The sequence below is a fragment of the Ostrea edulis genome, chromosome 1 (genome assembly GCF_947568905.1).
Source record: "Ostrea edulis chromosome 1, xbOstEdul1.1, whole genome shotgun sequence".
NCBI classification, from domain to species: domain Eukaryota; kingdom Metazoa; phylum Mollusca; class Bivalvia; order Ostreida; family Ostreidae; genus Ostrea; species Ostrea edulis.
This window is the reverse complement of record NC_079164.1, coordinates 36,021,787-36,045,452: the sequence shown is the minus strand read 5'-3', so window position 1 is coordinate 36,045,452 and position 23,666 is coordinate 36,021,787. Positions and strand designations below refer to the sequence as shown.

Sequence of the window (23,666 nt, the reverse complement as noted above, 5' to 3'; positions counted from 1 at the left end):
CTTGTTTTCAATGAAGCAAGATGTACAAAGACAAGTTTGAGTGACATATTTTAATAACAATAAATAGATACTCACAAATTACATCTTTCTTTGTTAAAAATTTAACAAGTCTGTTAAAAATTCAACAAGTCTGTTAAAAATTCAACAAAAATATTTCAGCATTAACTGTTTTCAGTATTTCTTTCCAGAGAAACACAATATGAGATTTTTTGCACAACATTGACTATCGTCTTCTGACTTCTTTATTAGGAAGTCCTTCACCGAGGTTACGGGGCGTACAAAAATAATATCCTAAATCATAAAGCCATCATCAATCATCATCTGAATCTTCATCTTCATCATCAGGAACAGGAAATCGTAAAATTGCAGCTATCCCCGATAGGAGTCCCAACTCTAAAAACATAAAATGGCAGACTATTAAATTAGCATTAATGGACTTTGCAACTTCTACAATATTTTCTGTAGTTACTGCACCTGCTACATTGACACAACAGGCTGTACAAAGTAAGTGAAGCTAAAGTGAATTAAATGTAGATGCATGTGTAATGGTAAATTTGGATTATCATTTCGCAAAAAAAATATGCAAAGGACTTGCCAGTCACATTTGAATTTTTTTTTTCATTTATCTAGTCTTATTTCTTTTATTTCCTGTTAATTTGGTAATGCACACAAATTTAATATGCATTAGTTTACTTTGCATTATTGTTGTGTGGATATTATTTAATTTGAATTAATCTAATTCACATTATTTTACTTGGCATCATATTAAATGTGAAGTAATATATACTGTGCATCCTTGTTGAACGGCATTAAGAATTACATGTATATTTCATTTTTGAAAATACGTGATGGCACGAACTGCAATGCTTCACACAGGCATACTTATGTCAAGTTTGGTTAAAATTGGCACAGTGATTCTTGAGAAGTTGAAAATGTGAAACGTTTACAAATGTGCTGAATAGAAGCAAACCGTTTTAAGTGTGTATTACTGTTTATGTACTATTTTCCACTTAGGATTAATTTACGCAGGTACTAATTTTGCGTTGATATTTGTCCCGGTGAATTTACAGTCCAACGAAGACATACAATGGCAATCCGAGAAATCTGCCTAATTTTTTACCTGCAGATTAAACAATAATTATTTCACGGAATTATGACCCAGCGGAAAAGAGTACATTTTGAGTAATTTTAAAACTTACGTTCTCCTGATATATGCATGCTGGAAAAGATTTTCACCTCTCCTCCACAGTCTTTCACAGTGTCCACAATTTTTACATATCTCTTTCGTTGAGCGATATTTTGGGCTCTACAAAGAATACCAAAGAAATAAAATTTCAAGTAAACACAAAGACAATTTTGTTGAGCATTACAATTTATATAGTTTTGTTATCTCTTTCTCTATATAAAGTGGATATTGAATTATGATAATGGACATGAAACACAAAATCAGATTATTACTACATACAAATTTTTTTTTTTTCAAAAGTGATGAAAATGAAAACTAAATTTTATGTTTTTATTAGTATAAAAAAGAATATAATTTACTGTATGGAAAATGTATTTTATTCCCATGTTTTCTGAATGAACTCCAAAACAGTGGGGAAAATTTGTAAAACGTTACATTGAGAGGGAGTGATATATTTCAACTTTTCCTTAATATCTTTTTAAGGAATTTTACACTTGTATAAATGATTACAACCAAACTAAACCAAAAAATCCATATAAACCCTTGCTTACATTTTTGTGTGTGTATCAAGTGCCCTTAAGGTAGCTCATTACACCAAAATTTTATTTAATGACTCGTAAAAACACCTCTTATGAAGTATGATTTCACCATCGAAAGTGTGATACAAGCTCTCAATTATTTTACATGAATTTTTTGAAATTTTTCCCGAAATAATAAAAAAAGGTGCTTTGTTTGCAAATAAGATACTCTAGAGTCCAAATTTTGCTGTGATTTGATGCATGATACGAATATCTAAGAAAAGATGCCTACCGGTAAATAACTCGGACAGACAATCTAATTCATCAAACAAAAAAATAGTTATGAAAATTGAAAACGGTCATATACTCCTCAAGATGTACCAGTGTACCAAGTTTGATGTCTGTCAAGCAAAGGGTTCTCAAGATATTAAGCGGACAGTATATTCCTTGTCCAGTTTGACTCTTGACCTCTAACCATGTGACCTAAAAATCAATAGGTGCCATCTACTTGTCACAATGTACCCAGTTTAATGTCTGTCAAGGAAAGGGTTCTCAAGATATTGAGTGGACAGTATCTTCCTATATCTAAAGTAGATTGACATTTGACCTTTGGACGTGAAAATCAATAATGGTCCTCTTCTACTCATACCCAACCCACATATGAAATATTAATGTAATCAAGTGAATGTTCTCAAGATATTGAGCAGACAATAGGTAGTCTACTGACTGGCGACTGACATGTGCAAAGTAATACGACCCTCTTCTTTGAAGGGGGGGGGGGGGGGGGGGGGGGGGGAGAGAAATAAAAAAAAATGTACCACAAAGATTCATCTCTAGGTGTAATGAACAGGTATATGTCATACCTGAATAGTTCATCTGAGAATATGACACATCTGATCAGTTCATCTGAGATATATGTCACATCTGAACAATGAGATATATGTCACACCTGAACAGTGAGATATATGTCATATACCTGAACAGTTCATCTGAGATATATGACATACCTGATCAGTCCATCTGAGACATATGTCACACCTGAACAATGAGATGTCGTCATTTACCTGAACAGTACATCTAAAACATGTGACATACCTAAACAGTTCATCTGAGATATATATCACACCTGAACAGTTCATATAAGATATATGTTACATCTGAACAGTGAGATATATGACACACCTGAACAGTGAGGTATATGTCATACCTGAACAGTGAGATAATGTCATATATCTGAACAGTTCATCTGAGATATATAACACATCTGAACAGTGAGATATATGTTACACCTGAACAGTGAGATATATGTCATACCTTAACAGTTTATCTGAGATATATGGCACACCTTAACAGTTCATCTGAGATATATATCACACCTGAACAGTTCATCTGAGATATATGACACACCTGAACAATGAGACATGACACACCTGAACAGTGATATATGTCATGCCTGAACAGTGAGATATATGTCACACTTGAACAGTTCATCGGAGATATATGTTACACCTGATCAGTTCATCTAAGATATATATGACATACCTGAACAGTTCATCTGAGATGAGCAAGATCTCAACTGCCTGGAGTTCCACTGCTTTTTCTACATGCCTAACCCTGCAGTTGGAAAAAATTAGTATTTTTGATTAACACAAAAACATTCATGAAATACTAGGGTATCTGTAATATATGAACTTTACAAAAAATTATTTCATGATGGACATTGTGAACCCTACATGTAAAAGAAAAAGATATTTATTTTTAAAATAAAAATACCTTTTTGAAATCTCAATGCCATAATAAAAAGTCTGTAAATATGTATACACGTTTATGTATTATTAATATCATTTATTTATGTGTATTGGTGTGTACTAATGACTAATTCCAGTATGTTGTGTTCATTTGTGTGTATTGAAATGTATGTCTACAAAATCATTCTAAATCAGAGACAACTACTGGCACTTATCATGATAAGACAGTATGAAATGTATCACATTCTTAAAGGACCTGATTTACTACATACCCATAGAAAGCTCTATTGGGGTCATTCTGTAACATTTGGTAAAAATCGTCAAGAGCCTTGACTTCTCCTGATGCTTTTGTGTCTGATAATTTGGAGGAAACAGATGGGTCTTGTAAAATCTCTAAATAAAAAAGTCAGAAATCATTTGATAAATCATTTTCAGCAGAAACCCCGACACACAACATAGGCAGGGTAAAGCTTACACAACTTATAAAAAGAATACATAGACACTATCTTAGCTTATTTTCATTAATTGGATTATGGAATTTTTATTTAAAATTGGATTGGTTGATTGAAGAAAAAAAAAATAATAAGATAAAAATTTTCAATATGAAACACTTTTGTACATTGAAAAATAAGAATATGCTAATATTTTGTTTGACTGAATTATTATGTTTCAGAAACATATAATCAATGAATGGTTACACTGTCTCTAGCCAATGTTTATATCTGGATAAAAAATGACCAAAACAAAATTGTATTCTGAACCCAATCTATATTAAAAGTGAAACTACGATAGTTTGATAATCAGCGTCAAAATACAATCAATTTGTTGAAATATTATCCATATTTTTCATACAGGTTCCGATCATTTCAATTTTTTTTTTATTAACCTGTATCTTATTTTAATATTGTCGGCTAGGGAAATTCTTATTTTGGCAACATGCATTTTATCTTTTTTTTTTCCTAGGCATAAAAATTAAAGATTGATGGATCTGTAATCCAACTTATGAATAACCGCAGTGTGCGAAATTAACCATGGACCGATAGACAATGTCTATAGAAAATCGAGTCGGTCTATAACGATCAAAATAGCTATAGACGGACTTGTCTATAGGAATTCTGAGTAAATAACTGGTTCCCGCCGCTTATTAAACATATACCAGTTTATATGTATTACGCTGATGTTTCTGTTCATCCCTTAGCTGTAATAAAATGTTCCACAATGTAATTACAAATCATTCGAATCAGATTATTCCATTTTCAACATGGGGTGGGGATCAATTTGATATTTACTTCAATGGTCGCCATTTTCATGCAAATTTGGAATGTCCTTTATTGAACGGTTAAAATATGTGGAAGGTGCACGCCCTGGAATCAAATGGAAAGCGGTCAGTACAATAAGCTCCAGCAAGGCTAAAGTCACAGAAAATTAAGGGAAAACGAAACGCAGTAGAAGTGACTTAGATGAAGAATCAGACAGTGAAACTTAGCTGGAACAAAATGAGAGAAAAAAACAAAATTCTAATTGAAAAGCTTGTGCATGAAATTGAAAAAGAATTTAATTAAACTATAAATGAAGTACCAAATCGAATTTATGGCTATTATTTATTTTTTGATAACATTGAATATAGCATGTTAAATTTTGGTCTATAGGAATATTTTGTGGTCTATAGGAAATGAAATGACTATGGACCGAAAGTCTATAGGACTTTAAAGTTAGTTTCGCACATTGTAACCGTTCGCCTGTAGCTTTGAGAGAGTGTTGAATATATAGAAATTACCTTTCCATCAAATGTTAGAGATGAAGTTTTACCTTTTAAAGAATGCTTGAATCCTGAGGAGGAGTGAACCATTACAAACTTGGATTTATTGTCAATAAGGATCTTGTACTCCATTTTAATAGCCTGGTCCATCATGTACGTCACAAACTGGTCCTGCAACATAAGCCACTCTCGATAATACAAAACACAATGTAACTGCTTTCAATAATGCAACATAAGCCACTCTCGATAATACAACACACAATGAAACTGCTCTCAATAATGCAACATAAGCCACTCTTGATAATGCAACATATAATGTAACTGCTTTCAATAATGCAATATAAGCACTCTCAACAATGCAACACAGCAGCTCTCATAGTTTAATTTGGTTCTAATTTTATATTACAGAAGTGTTTATCTATTGTTAAATATTTGAAATGTACAAGAACTAATTATACTTTTAACTATAAATCATGAAGTTACTGTTTGCCACCACAAGCACATAAACTTCCTGGGGTTTTTTCAAACCAACTACATATTGCTATTTTTAAAAAGTTCTTGGTATAGTTTAAAGACCACAGACTTAAAAAAAACAAAACTTACCTTTACAAAACCAGGACTGGCCACTAAAACACATTTTACAACTGCAATGAAAAGAGGTTGCTTTATTGCCATAAACCATGATAACAAAACAAAACTTAATTAACATTTGATTAAGATAGAGCCAAGAGTGTTTGAAAATAAAGAGTTCCAAGGGCCTTGACAGTCTTCTTCAATAATTCTTTGCATTTTCAGTGCATAATAAATACTTACAACACCACTCGAGACCATGAATTTCAGAACGTCGGTAGCAACTGATATAGCAGGGTCTCAGACAATCATAAGCCATATTTGGATTTGTATAACATTTCAGAGAAATTAGAAAGGAAAAAATAAGTTTCCTTTAAAAGGTATCTGTTAAGATTCAACATTGTTTTGAAAATGGTTAAAAATCAATTCATTATCGGGGTTTTGACACTCTGCCCCAAGCAGAGTGCTACCCATCAAAGGACATGCTGAACCTTCCATTGTCAGCTATTTTCTTTACCATTCCTAAAGGAATTTCACACACATAAATCTCATAGCCCCATGATGCAAAACTAGTTTCAACTTACATACTTACTTTCAAAATTGATATGGCGTAATATTGCTTGCACAATCTGGTCATAGAACTTTGTCAGACCCTAGAAAGAGAAAATTGAAGATCATAATGAGTCTCGCATTACTCATTTTTACTACGCTATAAATTCAGTGATTCCCCCCCCCCCCCCCCTTACCTTGTGGGAATGGTACACTTTCCATTCAATTGAAAAAAATAGCATCAAAATAGAACAAATTGAAATTTCATTTCAACAAATGCCATTTATCTTAATATCAACCTGAACTCAAACAAGACATACTGTGAGCAATGCTCACTAAGAATACCCCCCGCTTACCCCAATCTCCCAAAGGGTGTTGTTAATAGGTATAAATTACCTCTTTCCTGAGTGTAAAAATATGGTATGCATTTGTAGAAGAAAATGGAAGATATAGTCCGAACACAAATCCATGGCATAAACCTATAATTTAGACCTTGAGATCAAAGGTCAAGGTCATAAAGAGGTCATGAATGTACATGACACATAGTCTCATGGTGATACACCCATGTCTTATGGTATGACTATGTCAAAACCCTATAATCAATTTTGACCTTGAGGTCAAAGTTCAAGGTCATATACAGGTCATGAAGGTACTCCACACATCGTCTCATGGTGATACACTCATGTGTCAAATATGATATGCCTATGTCAAAGAACAAAGAAGTCATGGCCCGGACATGAATCCATTGTAAAAACCTTTAATTTTGACCTTGAGGTCAAGGTCATATGGAGGTCATGAAGGTACATGACACATCGTCTCCTGGTGATACACTCATGTGTCAAATATGGTATGCCTATGTCAAAGAACAAAGAAGTTATGACCCGGACACGAATCCATTGTAAAAAACCTTTAATTTTGACCTTGAGGTCAAGGGTCAAGGTCATATGGAGGTCATGAAGGTACATGACACATCGTCTCATGGTGATACACTCATGTGTCAAATATGGTATGCCTATGTCAAAGAACAAAGAAGTTATGGCCCGGACACGAATCCATTGTAAAAAAAAAACCTTTAATTTTGACCTTGAGGTCAAGGTCATATAGAGGTCATGAAGGTACTTGACACATCGTCTCATGGTGATCTACCTGTGTGCCAAATATGGTATGCCTAAGTCAAAGAACAAAGAAGTTATGGCCCGGACACGAATCTGCACAGACAGACAGACGGACGGACGGACAGACAGACAGAGTGATTCCTATATACCCCCCAGAACTTCGTTCGGGGGGTATAATTATGCATCATCACAAACCAAAGGTTATTGTTTCATTATATTCCACAAAACCATGACTGCCTGCTACAACATTTGTAGAATGGAATGAAACAATAATCCGTGGTTTACGATGATGGGAATTGCGATGTTATAGCAGTTTGTTACTATAGGATTAAACATTCTTTTTGAAGAATTTATCGATGTGTAAACTCCGGACATTTTACTCACAAACTGAATAAAAGTGCAAAGCACTTTTATGTTAAGTTTGTGAATAAAATGTCCGGAGTTTACACATCGATAAATTCTTCAAAAAGAATGTTTGATTCTTAAAATTCCAATTCATTCACTTTATTAACAATTGCAAAAATTTGAATAGTTTCCCCGCACTATGTTCTTTGTTTTCAGGCGTGTATGAATACATCGCATTTTCGGGTTTATTGATGTTCAGCTTTATTTTTGTCCAATCAAAACAATTGTAATAAATAACATTGGAATTATTGGACATTATTTAGCCTCAAACTTGGGAAAAATCAATAGTATCTAGCATTGGGAATGATACAAGTTTATAGGTACCTGTTAAATAAGGAAAAAAGTGACAAATTTATTGGTTCTATGGGACTTGATTTGAACAAACTTGCATCTTCATCCTACCTATTTTTGATCACCAGTACTATTAGCGACTAAATCTAACAGAGTTAACAATACCTTATCATGTGACTAAATCTAACAGTTAACAATACCTTATCATGTGACTAAATCTAACAGAGTTAACAATACCTTATCATGTGACTAAATCTAACAGAGTTAACAATACCTTATCATGTGACTAAATCTAACAGAGTTGACAATATCTTATCATGTGACTAAATCTAACAGTTAACAATACCTTATCATGTGACTAAATCTAACAGAGTTAACAATACCTTATCATGTGACTAAATCTAACAGAGTTAACAATACCTTATCATGTGACTAAATCTAACAGAGTTAACAATACCTTATCATGTGACTAAATCTAACAGAGTTAACAATACCTTATCATGTGACTAAATCTAACAGAGTTAACAATACCTTATCATGTGACTAAATCTAACAGAGTTAACAATACCTTATCATGTGACTAAATCTAACAGAGTTAACAATACCTTATCATGCTGGGTACAGCTTCCTTTGCGTTTGCGTGGAATGTTCGTTTCTATTTTAGCCCTGACTATTGTCATGTTTGGTGTGATAAGACAAACGTTGGCTAGACCTTCCTGCATGATAACGGCTGCCAGGTCAGCATGCTGCGTAGGGTCACAGGCCATCTCTGAGAGACAAGACACATTATCATGTAGAGTCAAAGACCGAGATAGAACTGCAGTAAGGCCAAACAAAGTTAATTGTGTGGTTCTTATTTAAAAAAAAAAAGTTTTTTTTGTGGACAAAGTATTAACTAGTGGATTTTTGATAAAAAATGAAAACATGCATGCAACTGAAATATAGTGTAAATATCACAAAAATTACAATACCATCTGTACTTTTTGATTTCTTAAATTTCCTAGCGTCATTAACACTAACAGAGCATTAACAAATCCAAATGCAGGTACAACCAATAACAATCAAGGTTCATAGTCAATATGTACATATTCTATCCAAGGTTATCACATACTAATTCTATCCAATGAAAACACATACCTATTCTATCCAATGTAAACACATACCTATTCTCTCCAGTGCTATGCTGTCCCACTCCTGTTTTCCTAGAGTAAATTTCCTGTTTACTTCTAAATCTAGGGTATGATAGGCACCCATCTGAAATGAGTATCTTGCAAGGTGAAATACATCATTAAAATCAGTCTTATTTACATAATTCTACAACATTGATTCAAGGTTTGGTTACTAAGTGTTTACCTTCACATACTGGTTTTCCTGAATATTTCGCCCCTTCAACCTGAGTACACATCCTTGAGTATCAAAGTCGATGGCCTCTATCTTAATGGTCAGTGTCGTCCGGACTTTATTGACACTGACGCTCCCGGTGGCCGATTCCGTCTGGACTTTCCTGGAAAAGGTTAACAAGTTACAAACCACATATAAACCAGTTCTTATTATCTAAATAAAGGAAATAAAGTGAGGTTAGAACATTTAAAATGTTTATATTTCCAATGATTTTGCCTTTCATATCTTTACCAATTGAAATTATAACCATTTCCCCATGGATGACATCATGTGAACAATGTGCTTGATAAATATAGTACAACTATAGATAATATAGTATGACTATTTCAACGGCTGGGAACTCAGACAGAAATGAATGCAAAATGTAAATATAAACAAGAGATGTTTGTAAAACACATATGCCCCCCATGGTGCAAAATTGAAAAGGGTTATACACACACACATCATTTAATTGAGAGTAGTATCATCAATTCAAAATATTGAGCAGACAATATCTTCTTATGTCAAGAGTGGATTGATCATGTGACCTAAAAATCAATAGGGGTCATCAACTCCTGAAGATGTACCAGTGTACCAAGTTTGATGTCTGTCAAGCAAAGGGTTCTCAAGATATTGTAGGGACAGTATATTCCTATGTCCAGTTTGACCATTGACCAAGTGACCTCAAATTCATTAGTAGTCATCTCCTGATGATGTACCAGTGTACCAAGTTTGATGTCTGTCAATCAAAGGGTTCTCAAGATATTGAACATAGTATATTCCTATGTCCAGTTTGACCCTTGACCTTTGACCATGTGACCTCAAATTCAATAGGGGTAATCTTTTCCTGAAGATGCACCAGTGTACCAAGTGTGAAGTCTGTCAAGCAAAGGGTTCTCAAGATATTGACTGGACAGTATATTCCTATGTCCAGTTTGACCCTTGACCTTTGACCATGTGACCTCAAAATCATTAGGGGTCATCTTTTCCTGAAGATGTACCAGTGTACCAAGTTCGATGTCTGTCAAGCAAAGGGTTCTCAAGATATTGACCGGACAGTATATACCTATCTCCAGTTTGACCCTTGACCTTTGACCATATGACCTCAAAATCAATATGGGTCATCTTCTTCTAAAGATATATTAGTGTACCAAGTTTGATGTCTGTCAAGCAAAGGATTCTTGAGACATTCAGTGGTCAATATATTCCTTATGTCCAGTTTGACCTTTGACCATGTGACCTCAAAATCAATAGGTGCCATCTTCTCCTGATGATGTACCAGTGTACCAAGTCTGATGTCTGTCAAGCAAAGGGTTCTCAAGATATTGAGCGGACAGAATATTCCTATGTCCAGAGTAGATTGACCCTTGACCTTTAACCTTTTAACCTGAAAAACAATAGGGGTCCTCTTCTTTTTATAACCAACCCACATATGAAATATCATTACAATCAAGTGAATGTTCTCAAGATATTGAGCGGACAACTCATGGTCTACCACATGGGGTTAAGACCAGCAGTTTGACCTTGACCTTTGACCTGAAAATCCATAGGGATCATCTACTCTCTAAGGAAAGCCTCTGTATCAATTTTGACTATTATCAAGCAAAGGGGTCAAAAGATATTGAGCGGACAACACATGGGCTTAAGACCAGAGGTTTGACCTTGACCTTTGACCATGTGACCTGAAGGTCATTAGGGATCATCTACTCTCCAAGGGCAACCCTTGTACCAAGTTTGGTAGTTATCATGCATAGGGGTCAAAAGTTATTGAGTGGACAACACATGGTCTACCACATGGGGTAAAAACCATCAGTTTGACCTTGACCTTTGACCATGTGACCTGAAAATCAATAAGGATCATCAACTCTCCAGGGGCAACCCCTGTACCAAGTTTGGTTGTTATCAAGCAAAGGGGTCGAAAGATATTGAGCAGACAACACATGGTCTACAGACCGACCGACCGACAGTTGCAAAACAACATGCCCCCTCTTTTTCAAAGGGGGGCATAAAAATGAGGGTATGAACAGCAATGCTTCACGCCAGTTTACTTTTCATGAAGCATGATTGTATGCTGGTGTAAAGTGTAAAGTGTTGCAGTTCATACCCTCATGTATTTTCAAAAATGAAATTTATTTTTTGATATTATCATTCTCCAATGCAAATAAGTTACTTATTACTGTTTGTAACTCACTAGATTTTAAAATTGCTACTTTCTTTAAAAATAGGGCACCGCTAAACCGGTACATGATACGCCCGCATACATTATTGACCTAGGAGTTGCAATAACAATGTATTTTGCATTAAACAAATCGAAGTTCAAGGGCTGTAACTCCTTCAAAAATAGTGGGACAGTATTCCCTTGTGCTATGCACATCTACACATTGTGATCTTCCTTTGTACTAAGTTTTATTGAAATCCACGGAAGGGTTTAGGAGGAGTTGCAAAGACAAAGTACTTGCATAAAATAAATATAAGTCCAAGGGCCCTAACTCCTTCAAAAATAGTGCTGCAGCATTCCCCTTGCAATGTGCACAGCTCCATATTGTGATCTTTCTTTGTACTAAGTTTCATCAAAATCCCCCAAAAGGGTTTAGGAGGAGTCGTGAAGACAAAGTAGAATAGAAAAAAATTACGTCCAAGGGCCACAACTCCTTTAAAAAACATTGGACAGCATACCCCTTGCACAACTCCACATTGTGATCTCTCTTTGAACCAAGTTTCATAAAAATTCCCAAAAGGGTTTACGAGGAGTTGCGAAGACAAAGTAAAAGGGACAGACGGACGACAGCGGTATATATAGCATAATATGCCCGCATTTTTATGTGGGCGTATAAAAAAATGTTCCTAAAACACAGGTTTTGAGTTAAGATTCATTTTACCTGTGATCACTTTAAATAAAAATAAATTGTCAATTTTGATTGAAGAATACTGGTACGCAGTATAAACAGGCGCAATTTACTGCACAATCCTATTCATCTAGATGAATAAAATGTAGTTGAAACTTAAATGTTTTATACAGCGAGTTTACATCAAATGTTGTTAATCATGTTAATTACAAAAGGGAGCTTACCTGATTGTCGTGGACCGGATGGTATCGTCGACCATTATCAGATTGTAGGCATGCCATAGGTCTTCCGCCTCCTCCGGAATGAGGGTTACACATCTAAAAAATTGTCATCTATTTATCAAACACTGTAATGTCACATTAAAATTTCATGTACTAAAATTTATATACAGACAGGTGAAGATAACGAACAGTGATCAATCTCATAAATCCCATAAGCAATACAAAATAGAGGGTTGAGCAAACATGGACCCCTGGACACACAAGAGGTGGGAACAGAAACAAATTTCTATCTTTAAAGACATGCTTTAATACAAATGGACATCAGACAGTATTTGATGTGATTTCATATCATCAAAATTGAACAAGAAACAACTTATGGAGAAATTTAGAATGAATTGCAGTGGTGAAGAGCAACGCACAAATACATGATGACACAAATGATTTCAAAACTAAAGAAGAACTTTAGAAAAAGTATTTACATTAAAGGCCTCAAGGGCCTCAGAGTCGACTCGTCCACGATTTCCAAGGGGTGGTGGTGGGGGCGTGGGAGGTATATATAGCACCGTCTTATAAGCTTTAATTCTGAATCTTTAAAGTATGGTAAACAAAATGTACATGCATAAGTATTTTCCTTAACTAGATATCTATGGAATTTCTACATCACAAACTAGGAATACAACACATTGACTTGAGGAATTTACCCATAAAAGCTTCAAAAGTTGTTCAAGATCAAAGGTCACTTTCCATGGTACTCATGTAGCACGTCTACATGAGATGATCACTTATCAGTACATGTCAAATATCAAAAGACAAAACAGTAACGGCCCAGACACAATTTGTTGCAGGTATCGATACAAATTATTCTCTTGAAATCTTCAAATATCTTAATTGCCCCTTCCTTCATTTTGTTTACATGAAATATTCGCACAAATATGTACCATGTGCATATGTAAATGATGTTAATTCGTTCGTTGTTTATTTATTTACACAAAGCAAATATAGAATTTGTTAATTCATTTCAGATATATTTTTGTAAGAATTCTGTCAGAAAATTACTTCAAGAATTGTCATATCATTTATTTTCATGGAAAGTTAAATTAATATATTGAAGTCCTTATTTACTAACCCAAGTTCTAACCCCCTCCCTCCTTATACAGTGAAATTTCTCTAAACCGGTCGGCTCTCGGACCGGAAAAAACGGCCGGTTTAGAGGGATGGCCGGTATACCGAGAATTTAGCAATTATAGACGTTTTATCTCAATATTCACAAAGTAGGTACTGTTCACTTTGATCTGGTGATCTATGATCCATTATTGGTGGAGATTAAATTAGTCCCCTTGTACCTAAAGGTAATTATGAATTACAAGAAATATTCTCGCTGAAATCATCTAATTTTAAACTGAAAATCTATAACAGGATACATAAAGAAAACACAGAGGCCTATTATTGGAATTCCTCTTACCTATAAAAACTCTGTTTACATTCATCGCTTATGTCATTAACAATTTTGTTTTGACGTTTTTCAAAAGTACAGTAGTAAATATGAAATTGTAATTTGAATATTTCTTTGGAATTTTAAGTCTATGGAAACCAAGAAAATTAATCTATCTTTTAATAATTATCATTAACAGTCATGGGTTTGTTCTTTATTGACTACTGCTTATATCCATATGATAGTATGGTGAAACAATATGGTGTTTTATTCTGTATTCATTCAATATGCTCTTAACTGTTTTTGACATTTTGAGCAGGATTTGGAAGGGTTTCTTGGATTAGCTAAGTGTCAATTAACACCCTTGACAGCACAGGTAAATAATAGAAATTAAAGAGGCCACTAGTGTTTTTCACACCTCCAGTGGATAATTTCCCACCTGGCCCATTGGTCAGTCAATTTGCACACCTGGACAATCTTGATCAACCTCTGACCAAAATTTTCTTGTCTTCAAAAAGTGGCTGGTATGTTAAGGGTAAATTACACATGTTTCTTAACAAATGTACTTTAAAAAGTGGCCGATGTCCGGTTTTCAGGGGTGGCCGGTTTTGTAAGACTTTCTTTGTAAGGAAATGTTAAGATTTCTGCCGGGACTTTGAAAATCGGCTGATATTCAGGGAGAACCGGTTTTCTGAGGGGCCGGTTTGAAGAAGTTTCACTGTATTCATGTGTGATTAAAAATATTATTTCCGAATCAATAGACTTCATTAGTCTTTCACCATTAATGTTTTGTTAAAATTGAATATATATATATATCATACACAACTAAATATCAACCATGTTAACAAATTTAAACTCAGCCTTTAAACGCATTCATATCCGCTGAGTCTCATCTTCTCTTAACTCAGGAGTTGCAAACCTCATCTGCTAGGTCGATGCCTGATTCTAAAATAATTTTCACAAACAATGTGTGCTTTCCATTGACATTATAAAGAATCCTATGTGCACGGAATTGATTTTATTTAACAAAACACACACTGCCAGTCAAACTATATTCAGTTGCCCATGAGCTAGGGTGGTAGTGAAGCGGTGAATCCGCAGGACGGACCCGATGCCAAGGAGTAGCTCAATATGTGAGTCAACTTAAAAAGAAATTAGTATACAACACTGCAGGGTTCGAAATTAACTTTTTCAAGCACTAGTCCATATGAACTAGTCACTGTTGATGTTAACTAGTCCGCAAAGCATTTCACTAGTCCGTCCAGTATATCATAAAATGATCTTCATTTTAATCAAACCAAACACATCACAGTTGCAAACAATTCAATTTCTGACACCTACAGAAGAAAAAGAGACCACCATATTTTATTTCGCATTCAAGATCTTCAGAAGCATACAATATTAACCTCTGAGTTAATCCTTTTATAAACGTCTATAAGTGCGTTTGAGATCAACGCTCCTGTTGTTTTGGTGCTCAGATCTTAGAGTCACAGGAGTTCGAAATTTTATCAATAAAGTCGATAAAATTCACTCGATTGACCAAGTCATGAGCTATAGTGTTATGAACTACTGTGTTAGAGTCGCGAATGACGAGAACATGTGTGCACAAACGTGCATGTCCTCAGACCACACTACTTGCAATTCTTGCACCTAGAACATGTTCTCGTGATGTGTACTCGGCGTTCGGAATCGGCAGGAATTTGACAATTTGTGCACGTTCGAAGAACGGTGGTTTCGAACGCACTCCATCTGTTTGGAAGATCAGGCTGTCATAGTCATGCAAACACTTGACCATGCAGGTAATCAACCATAAGTTCAAACATCTAAGAGACTCAGACAAATCTTGCTAAAAATCTTTACCAATTGGAAGATTTATTTCCGGATTTTCACTAGTCCGTACGGACTAGTGCTATAGAGAGTTCACTAGTCCAACACGTTTTTTTACTAGTCTCGGACTTACGGACATGAGTTAATTTCGAACCCTGCACTGGTACGTTTTCATTTGTGAACTTCGTTTTAAATTGTTAGAGCATGTGTCCTTAAGGCCAGCAACAGTATTTACATAAAGAAAATACTAACTGCAAACAAACTTCCTTGGCCAAGCCAATGGTTTAAAAACCCACACCATTATCTTCCATGAAGATGGAGAGCAGTACGGATCAGAATTTGAGAAATACTGAACACTAAACATAGTATATGGGTCTTTGGTAGATTGGTCAATGGGTTAACACACATATTATATAGGCCTACTACTTTTAACATGATATTAAATTTAATCAAAACTCAACATATAAAGTTTTGTCATCATGTACCTTTGTAGTGCTTTTCAATGTCACAATTTATTCACTTGCAAAAGTTAGCTTTGGTAGAAAAAGTGGGGAAAAAACTCTCCCACAAGACTGGTTGAATTTATTCACTGATTATACTAAATTAAACTTACGCGAATGCAATATCGATCAGATAATTGAGGAAATTCGAGATGAAAATGTAACATAAAATACACAAGTTCATGCAAAACAATCTTTACCCTGCGTTGTATTTATCGATGTCCCTTGATACCAACTTCATGTTGGCCAAGTAGAATCGTCAGGCTGGAGGTTATTCATTCATTTTTTTTATGTCTATAATCCACACGCGACTCTGTCATTCTTTCCACTTATGGTGCAACGTATACTGCCTCTTTCTTTGTAAGAAGGATATTGATTGGACCGAACTCTTCAGTTAGCCAATCAAATCCTTTGTTTGAAAAGACGAAGTCAACTGGAGTGGATCTAAGTTTTCTATCCCCAACCTTTCATCTCAAATAACAAAATCGCATTCAGGTAGAGTAAAGTGATCGCCAGTCGGACTCTTCTCTTTCCAAGTCGTATGCAGGTTTATTCCGACTGTTTACAAATCATCCCATATGTAAATTCTGTTATTGTGATAGAAATCTAAGAAGGACATTTCCAACTTATACTGTACAGTGTAATCACTAAGGCCTAGTAGTGCCGTAAATAAGTCATCTTTAATGTTTTATGCTATAAATTTCATTGAAAAATATCCTTTTTTAAAAATAATTATTCTGAACTTATCCCCTCCCACTCAGTTCTGCTTTTTATGAACACATTAGTCTGCCTTGTTTCAGAAACATTTTGGGGTGGAAAATACATTTGAGCTTTTTATTAGATTTATAAACTAAATATGTCACTTTTAGGGTGAACAAAAGATGACACTAATTATAGAGTAATTCATTCTGACAAATCAGGGTATCGAAACTCTTTATCCACTGGATTAGCGAGTGTTAACTAAGATTATAATCTCCATACCCACGCGGCAGGCGTTATTAAAACATGCATTTTTAATGATTTATTACCATCACTTAAAATTATGTAAAATCCTTTACAATTGTGTAATTGTGACGAGATAGATAAATTCAGTTTAGTTCGTACATAGCCGAGGGCGATCCCTTTTTCCAAATTGAACCTTATAGATACATTATGCAATTAAAAAAATTGAACCTGCAGACAGAAGATAAGATCGTTTTTCTGTCACATGACTCGTTTTTGAAAATAATTTAAATATGTTGGACGCCCATGTCCTGTTTGTGTTTGGTATTTGCCCCAGATTGTGTCATAACGAAATGCTGTATTCATGCAGGATCGCGGGGTTGGGGGGGGGGGGGGGGGTTGGTTAGGAGGCCGAAGAAGTCCAGAAGGACAAGAGTGCTAAGTCCGATTAGAATTATTAGTGGCATTAAAAGAAAACTAGAATACCCAGAGTTTGTAGATTTCTTTTCAAATTCAGCATCATCAACAGTTCCGTCTCTGAGTGTAGAGAAGGTTAATTCCTCTCCATTCTGTTCTGTCTTTGACAATTTCCTGGCGGCTTTACCTGAATCCCAGTTGTTTCCTGTCTCTTTCCATAGTTCTCCATGTTTCCTTTCTCTCCCCACAGATCTTCTCCATGTTTCCTCTCTCTCCCCACAGTTATATAATAATAATAATAATTCTTTATTTAGACAGGATAGCACAATTAGTACAAATGTCTAGTTTACATAGTGGTCCTGTATAAAACATATTCACAGACAGATAAATGAGAGAATAGAAAAATAGATAACATAATATAAAATATACACATAAAATATACACACGATATCACTGGGGGAAAAATAAACAGATACATATTTATATATCACTTATTTGAGTAATAATGCTGCAAATATGCTGATTTAAAGATGTAATAGAACCACAGCTTCTGACAGACTCGGGCAACTGATTCCATAAAATTGTGGAGGATACCTTAAAAGACCGTTTATAATATTCAGTTCGAACTTTTGGTTAATATAAAATGCCACTTCTTGTTGTTCTGCATGGAACTAACTTGGCTGACAAAACTAAAATTAAAACGTTCATATATCCTGGTGTCATGTTATTAAGAATCTTAAAAAGTTCTTTCTTTCCTCACAGTTCTTCTCCATGTTTCCTTTCTCTCCCCACAGATCTTCTCCATGTTTTCTTTCTCTCCTCACATATCTTTTTCATGTTACATTTCTCTCCTCACAGATCTTCTCCATGTTTCCTTCAGTCTTCCTTGCTTCCTTCAGGTGTCCAGTCTTGGGCCAATCTAATCAAAATCAGATCCTATGATCCGCTCGATAGTAGATGAGCGGATCATAGGATCTAACTTTAATTCGATTGGTCTTGGGCTGTTGTTTTCATGATGTTATTGATCTTTTCCATGCATGTTGGTTACTGAGTAATTGACTCTTTGTAGTCTTTAAAGGTCATTCTCAATATGTGGAGGAAGGTGTTTAGTGGTGGTCATCTTCCAGGTCGCCGCGCCTTACACCAAAATAGATATGACATTTGAGTTCGAGATCTTGACCCTGTTTTTTTTTTTTTGGGGGGGGGGGTTACTTTTTAGAAGTTGAGTAGTTGACCATAATCTGGATATCCTGTTCTTCTGCACATTTCCTTACCTGTCCCTTCTTCTTTGATCACTATACAAAGGTTTCAACTTCCTGAATCACTCTTCCATTGTTACGTCCTGGTTGCTGTTGTTGTTCAGTCTCATTGTCTTTGATTTTGCTTAGTTAGATTTAGATACGGTGATCAATGCATCAGATTTGAGTTTTACTGCTTGACGGGGAGGACAATATCATCTGCTAGATCTATATTGCCATTAATGTTCTCGTTATTAATGATTTATAGGACCACCTAGTAAGGAATGGTGAAAATGAGTTATTTGTCCTCTTTCAAAAAATAAGATAAAAAAAATAAAAAATGACATTCATAAATACCATTTTTTGTATGCCGATGACACTGTTCAACATTATCCGAATCCGCAAGGGAATTACAACTTGCTCTCGGTGTATTTCTGATTATTGCATATATCACTGGTATTAAACTGATGATAGTAACGATCGTTACTATCATCCCAAGATGGCGGAAGGAAATTCCGGAAAGACCACGTTTACTTATTATATCTATGTATTGTTTATTTGCGAATGATATGTAGGTAAGAAATATCATACACTAGCAACAATTATGATCAGGTGTTATTTATCTTTTATACGGCTCATAAATTATGAACAGAAAATTTGTCGTTGAAAAAAACAGCGAGGATGATAGTAACGAAAGTTCTTACGTTACTATCATCATTCATTTCCATTACTATCATCCTCCCAATCTGATTAAAATCAGCTCCTCGATCCGCTCCTTTATTTCTTTTGATTTGTCGCTGCTCGAGTAGCGACAAATCAAAAGAAATAAAGGAGCGGATCGAGGAGCTGATTTTAATCAGATTGTATCATCCTCCCTGTTTTTTAACAACATTGTCTTGGTGCAAAAATGAACACCGTGACCGATTAATCACACTAACCGGAAATGGTGCACGCGAGACATAGTAGGAATCCTGGAAATTAGTAACTTGATGAGTATCTTTTTGATTTAAACAGTGATTATTCCAAAATTAACGTTTCGATAAAATCACTCACATCGCACACTCTCGAGTTTACCAAATCAAACGCTTCCAAGACTAATCCTAAGTTGTGCAACTCGGTTTTATATACCTATTTTACATTACGAGATCCTTTCTCGTAATTACGAGATAATTATCTCGTTTTAATGAGATTTTTTCTTGTACTTCTGAGATAATTATCTTGTAATAACGAGATATTTTCTTAATTGTAATTACGAGATAATGAAATGTGAATTTAATAAAGTTTTTACATGGTATTATTAAAACTTTCGTAAAAGACCGCCATTTTTACAGTCTACAGTGCTTTTTCACCATCAGCATATTATTTTAACCACATTATTTTAGGAGACAAATATTGTTTTTGAGATAAAGAAGTACACATCGCATTGAGCATTTTACCCTCCGATATTCTAGTATCTCTGTCATTATCAACCGTGTCGGACAAAAATGTCAATTGTAGAATAATGAACAAGTGAATATAACGAACATGATCAATCTCACAAAGAATACAAAATAAAGGGTAGGGCAAACACTGACTCATGGACACACCAGAGGTGAGATGGGTAAGCTAGCTCTGTTGACTGGTCACAACTGCTGTGAGCCCTGTATCTTGACTAGATAAACTTGTATATAATTTCTGAGAGTTATAGATATGCTCAATGGAGATGGAAGTCACTTGCTGCAAACAAACGTTTTTTTACCTTCAGAAATAATGAAATTGGATACTAAATTTATATAAATTTATATAAATTTAGTAAAATGAATAAATGTCATCATATGGAATTTAATTTTTGTCCACGATTTCTCAATTATGCTCAATACAGTCAGGGCCGTAAATTAACCTTCAATTTGGAGGAGGCAGGAAATTAGGCGGGGGTCTGGGGGCCGCCCAGGCCCCCAGACGCTGAGCACATTTTGTGCACACTGAACACGTTTCGTGCAAAATCCTTGATTCTAGGGCCTTCTAAGATGTTACTTGACTAACTCATTCTAAAAGAAAGATTTGGAATGCTTTTTAAGGGAGGTATCATGTTCTTAGTTATTGGAAACAACATAAATTCTAATGAACTTTAAATTTTAATTTTTTTTAGGTCAAAAGTTGGAGGAGGCAGCTGCCTCCTCCGCCTCCATGTAATTTACGGCCCTGGCTGTTAAACAAGGGCACCGCTAAGCGGAGCATCCCCTCGCGGCAGGAAATATCATGAACATATGCATGCATTATCAAGGCATAAATGAGGAATGAGGCCTATATATATATATATATATATGTATATGTATATACATATATATATATATATATATATACACACATATATATACATGTATATATAATAATTCCCAGATTTTTATACCGTTTAATAAAAATTGAAACTTTTTCAAAAGAACACATCGATGAAACACCGACATTTATAGTTTCACATTTTAAATTCTTTTGTGATATAATAAAACGTTAGTAATCATTACACATGTATGCATAATAGACAGCGAATACAAGGGAAGCAACTCTCACACTTTTCAACATTCTGCACTACGTACTGTGTAAACCGGCTAATTTCTTTGGAACCACACAGTCGGTTTAGACAGATTATACTGTATAGCTATTTATTATTGATTAAAATTCAGATACCTCTAACATCATTTGCTGGTGGTGGTGGGGCATAATTAACATGGTATTTTTAATAAACCTATCAAGGTGCATATCATTTGTGGGGGCGGGGGATATGTGATTGTGCAGTTTCCCTTATTCTTCCCATTCTAAATATTCATATATAGGTTTTTGTGAAATATATATAGCTATTTATTATTGATTAATATTCAGATACCTCTAACATCATTAGGTGGTGGTGGTGGTGGGGGGGGGGGGGTAATTAATATGACATTTTTAATAAACCTACCAAGGTGCATATTATCTGGGGGGGGGGGGGGGCATATACATACGTAATTGGTCAGTTTCCCTTATTCCTAGCAGAAACATATCACGTATGCACTAAATTTCAGTAATTTACTTACCTGAATATACCTCACAGTTGTTGTATGCAGAATGCATGAACTCAGAAAATTCGTTATGTAAAAAGACAATATACCGGTGTACGAAGCTTGTGAAATATCTTTATAGCTTTCAAGAATTACGTACTCCTCAAGAATTAATTCAGAATTAATTCTGTAAACAGACACGTGTGGTAATTCTGTATTGTAAACACGTGCAAGTGGGGTAATCTGGCAATGAAACCGCGACGTTCATCAAATTATTTTAATTACTCATTGTCAGAGATAACGCTTTTAATTCCTACAGACTGTCTTTGCGCACGCCAACGTGCACTAGGCTTAATATAACAATGCACAAATACAAACTTACCTGCAGCAGACGTAAGCTGTCTCGTTTTCTTTAAACTGGTTCCCTGTTAATTGGTGCAACCGAAACGACCAGAATCGTAACTTGACAGGGTACCAGTTTGAATTAACCGGAAGTGAGTATTGTCAACTCGTGCATAAAATTTCACGGTTTTTGGGTAGTAAAGACGCGATATTTTAAGAAATATTTCACCGATTAACTTGCAAATGAATAGGGTTCGTCTTTTTACGATGCCACATATGTATGCGAAGGCTGAGAATCGTTAGTGCAAAGGTTCTCTTTAAATCTTGCCCACAAGCTGTTATGGACACACACACACGGACACACGCACAGTAGCGATGCTATATCCCCTCCACAACTAGTTGCGCGAGGGGATAATAATAAGTCTCTGGAATCTCCATAAAATGAACTCCCATCAGTACTTTCAGTACTTTGATAGTTTGTAGCTACTGTCCTTGATACGCTGTTGAATAACAAGTCTCTGGAATCTACATAAAATGAACTCCCATCAGTACTTTCAGTACTTTGATAGTTTGTAGCTACTGTCCTTGATGCTGTTAAATAACATGTCTCTGGAATCTCTTTAAATACAGTTTTGTGACAATGTGTTTTTGTATATGACTGGAATTAGGCAAGTAAATGAATGCCGTTTTGTTTTTGGTGACAAAATTTCCACCCGTTCCTGTGTAGAGATAGTAGAACAAATTTATACTGAAAGATCATTACTTACTCTATATAGAGACATTCTGAATTTCGACACGCACAGATTACTCATGAAAAAAATATTGAACAAAACTTTTCGTATTTTAAACACCATCGAAGCTTGCTGCCGTCCGTGATGGTAGATGCATTCCAATCATCCTTAGTGCCATACAAGGTATGCTATCGTAAATTATCAAATTAAGAACCCCATGCAATTAATTTTCTAATTGCTATACTCTCGTCCCTTGTTCAAATAGATCTATGACTGTAGACATTAGAGATGCCTAGATAACGATCTCAATCCGCCTAATACACCGCATAAGTCACCCGCCTACCCCCGGGCCGCTATAACTTACTGACTACTAGAAATGGTGACAGCATTAGCATCTGTCTGGATCTCTGGGTGGGGATAAAATCAAGTCTCACGAGACACACGTCACAGATAAGAAATTAACTATAAATTGTCATGTCAGAGAATCGCTGTTAGGAGTTTAGTCAAAGACGATAAAGATCGGGCGTTTAACCTTTCTGATTTAATGCAATATTATCGCTTCATTGCAATGATCAAATAAGATACAATAAGAGGCAAAAGTGACTATCTAATCTCATGGTGGAAGCTACTGCATTGTC

The 23,666-nt window shown here is 35.2% G+C and overlaps 1 protein-coding gene across 2 annotated transcripts; it reads right to left on the bottom strand.

Annotated features, from left to right (window-relative positions):
• Window positions 1–35: 35 nt before the first annotated feature.
• Window positions 36–16,727, bottom strand: LOC125658085 (protein pelota-like). 2 transcript variants are annotated; one of them, XM_048889182.2, is made up of 12 exons: window positions 16,548–16,727; window positions 12,592–12,684; window positions 9,495–9,645; window positions 9,305–9,395; window positions 8,747–8,910; window positions 6,374–6,434; window positions 5,815–5,855; window positions 5,262–5,382; window positions 3,725–3,845; window positions 3,247–3,318; window positions 1,200–1,306; window positions 36–393 (listed from the first exon to the last, which is right to left on the bottom strand). In XM_048889182.2, exons 1-12 carry the CDS (start codon window positions 16,586–16,588, stop codon window positions 311–313), a joined length of 1,146 nt encoding a protein of 381 aa, XP_048745139.1. In that variant the 5' UTR covers window positions 16,589–16,727; the 3' UTR covers window positions 36–310. The 2 variants fall into 2 exon arrangements, with proteins under 2 accessions (XP_048745139.1, XP_056002994.1); XM_056147019.1 differs by having other exon boundaries at window positions 12,592–12,741; window positions 16,524–16,695.
• Between the last annotated feature and the right edge of the window lie 6,939 nt (window positions 16,728–23,666).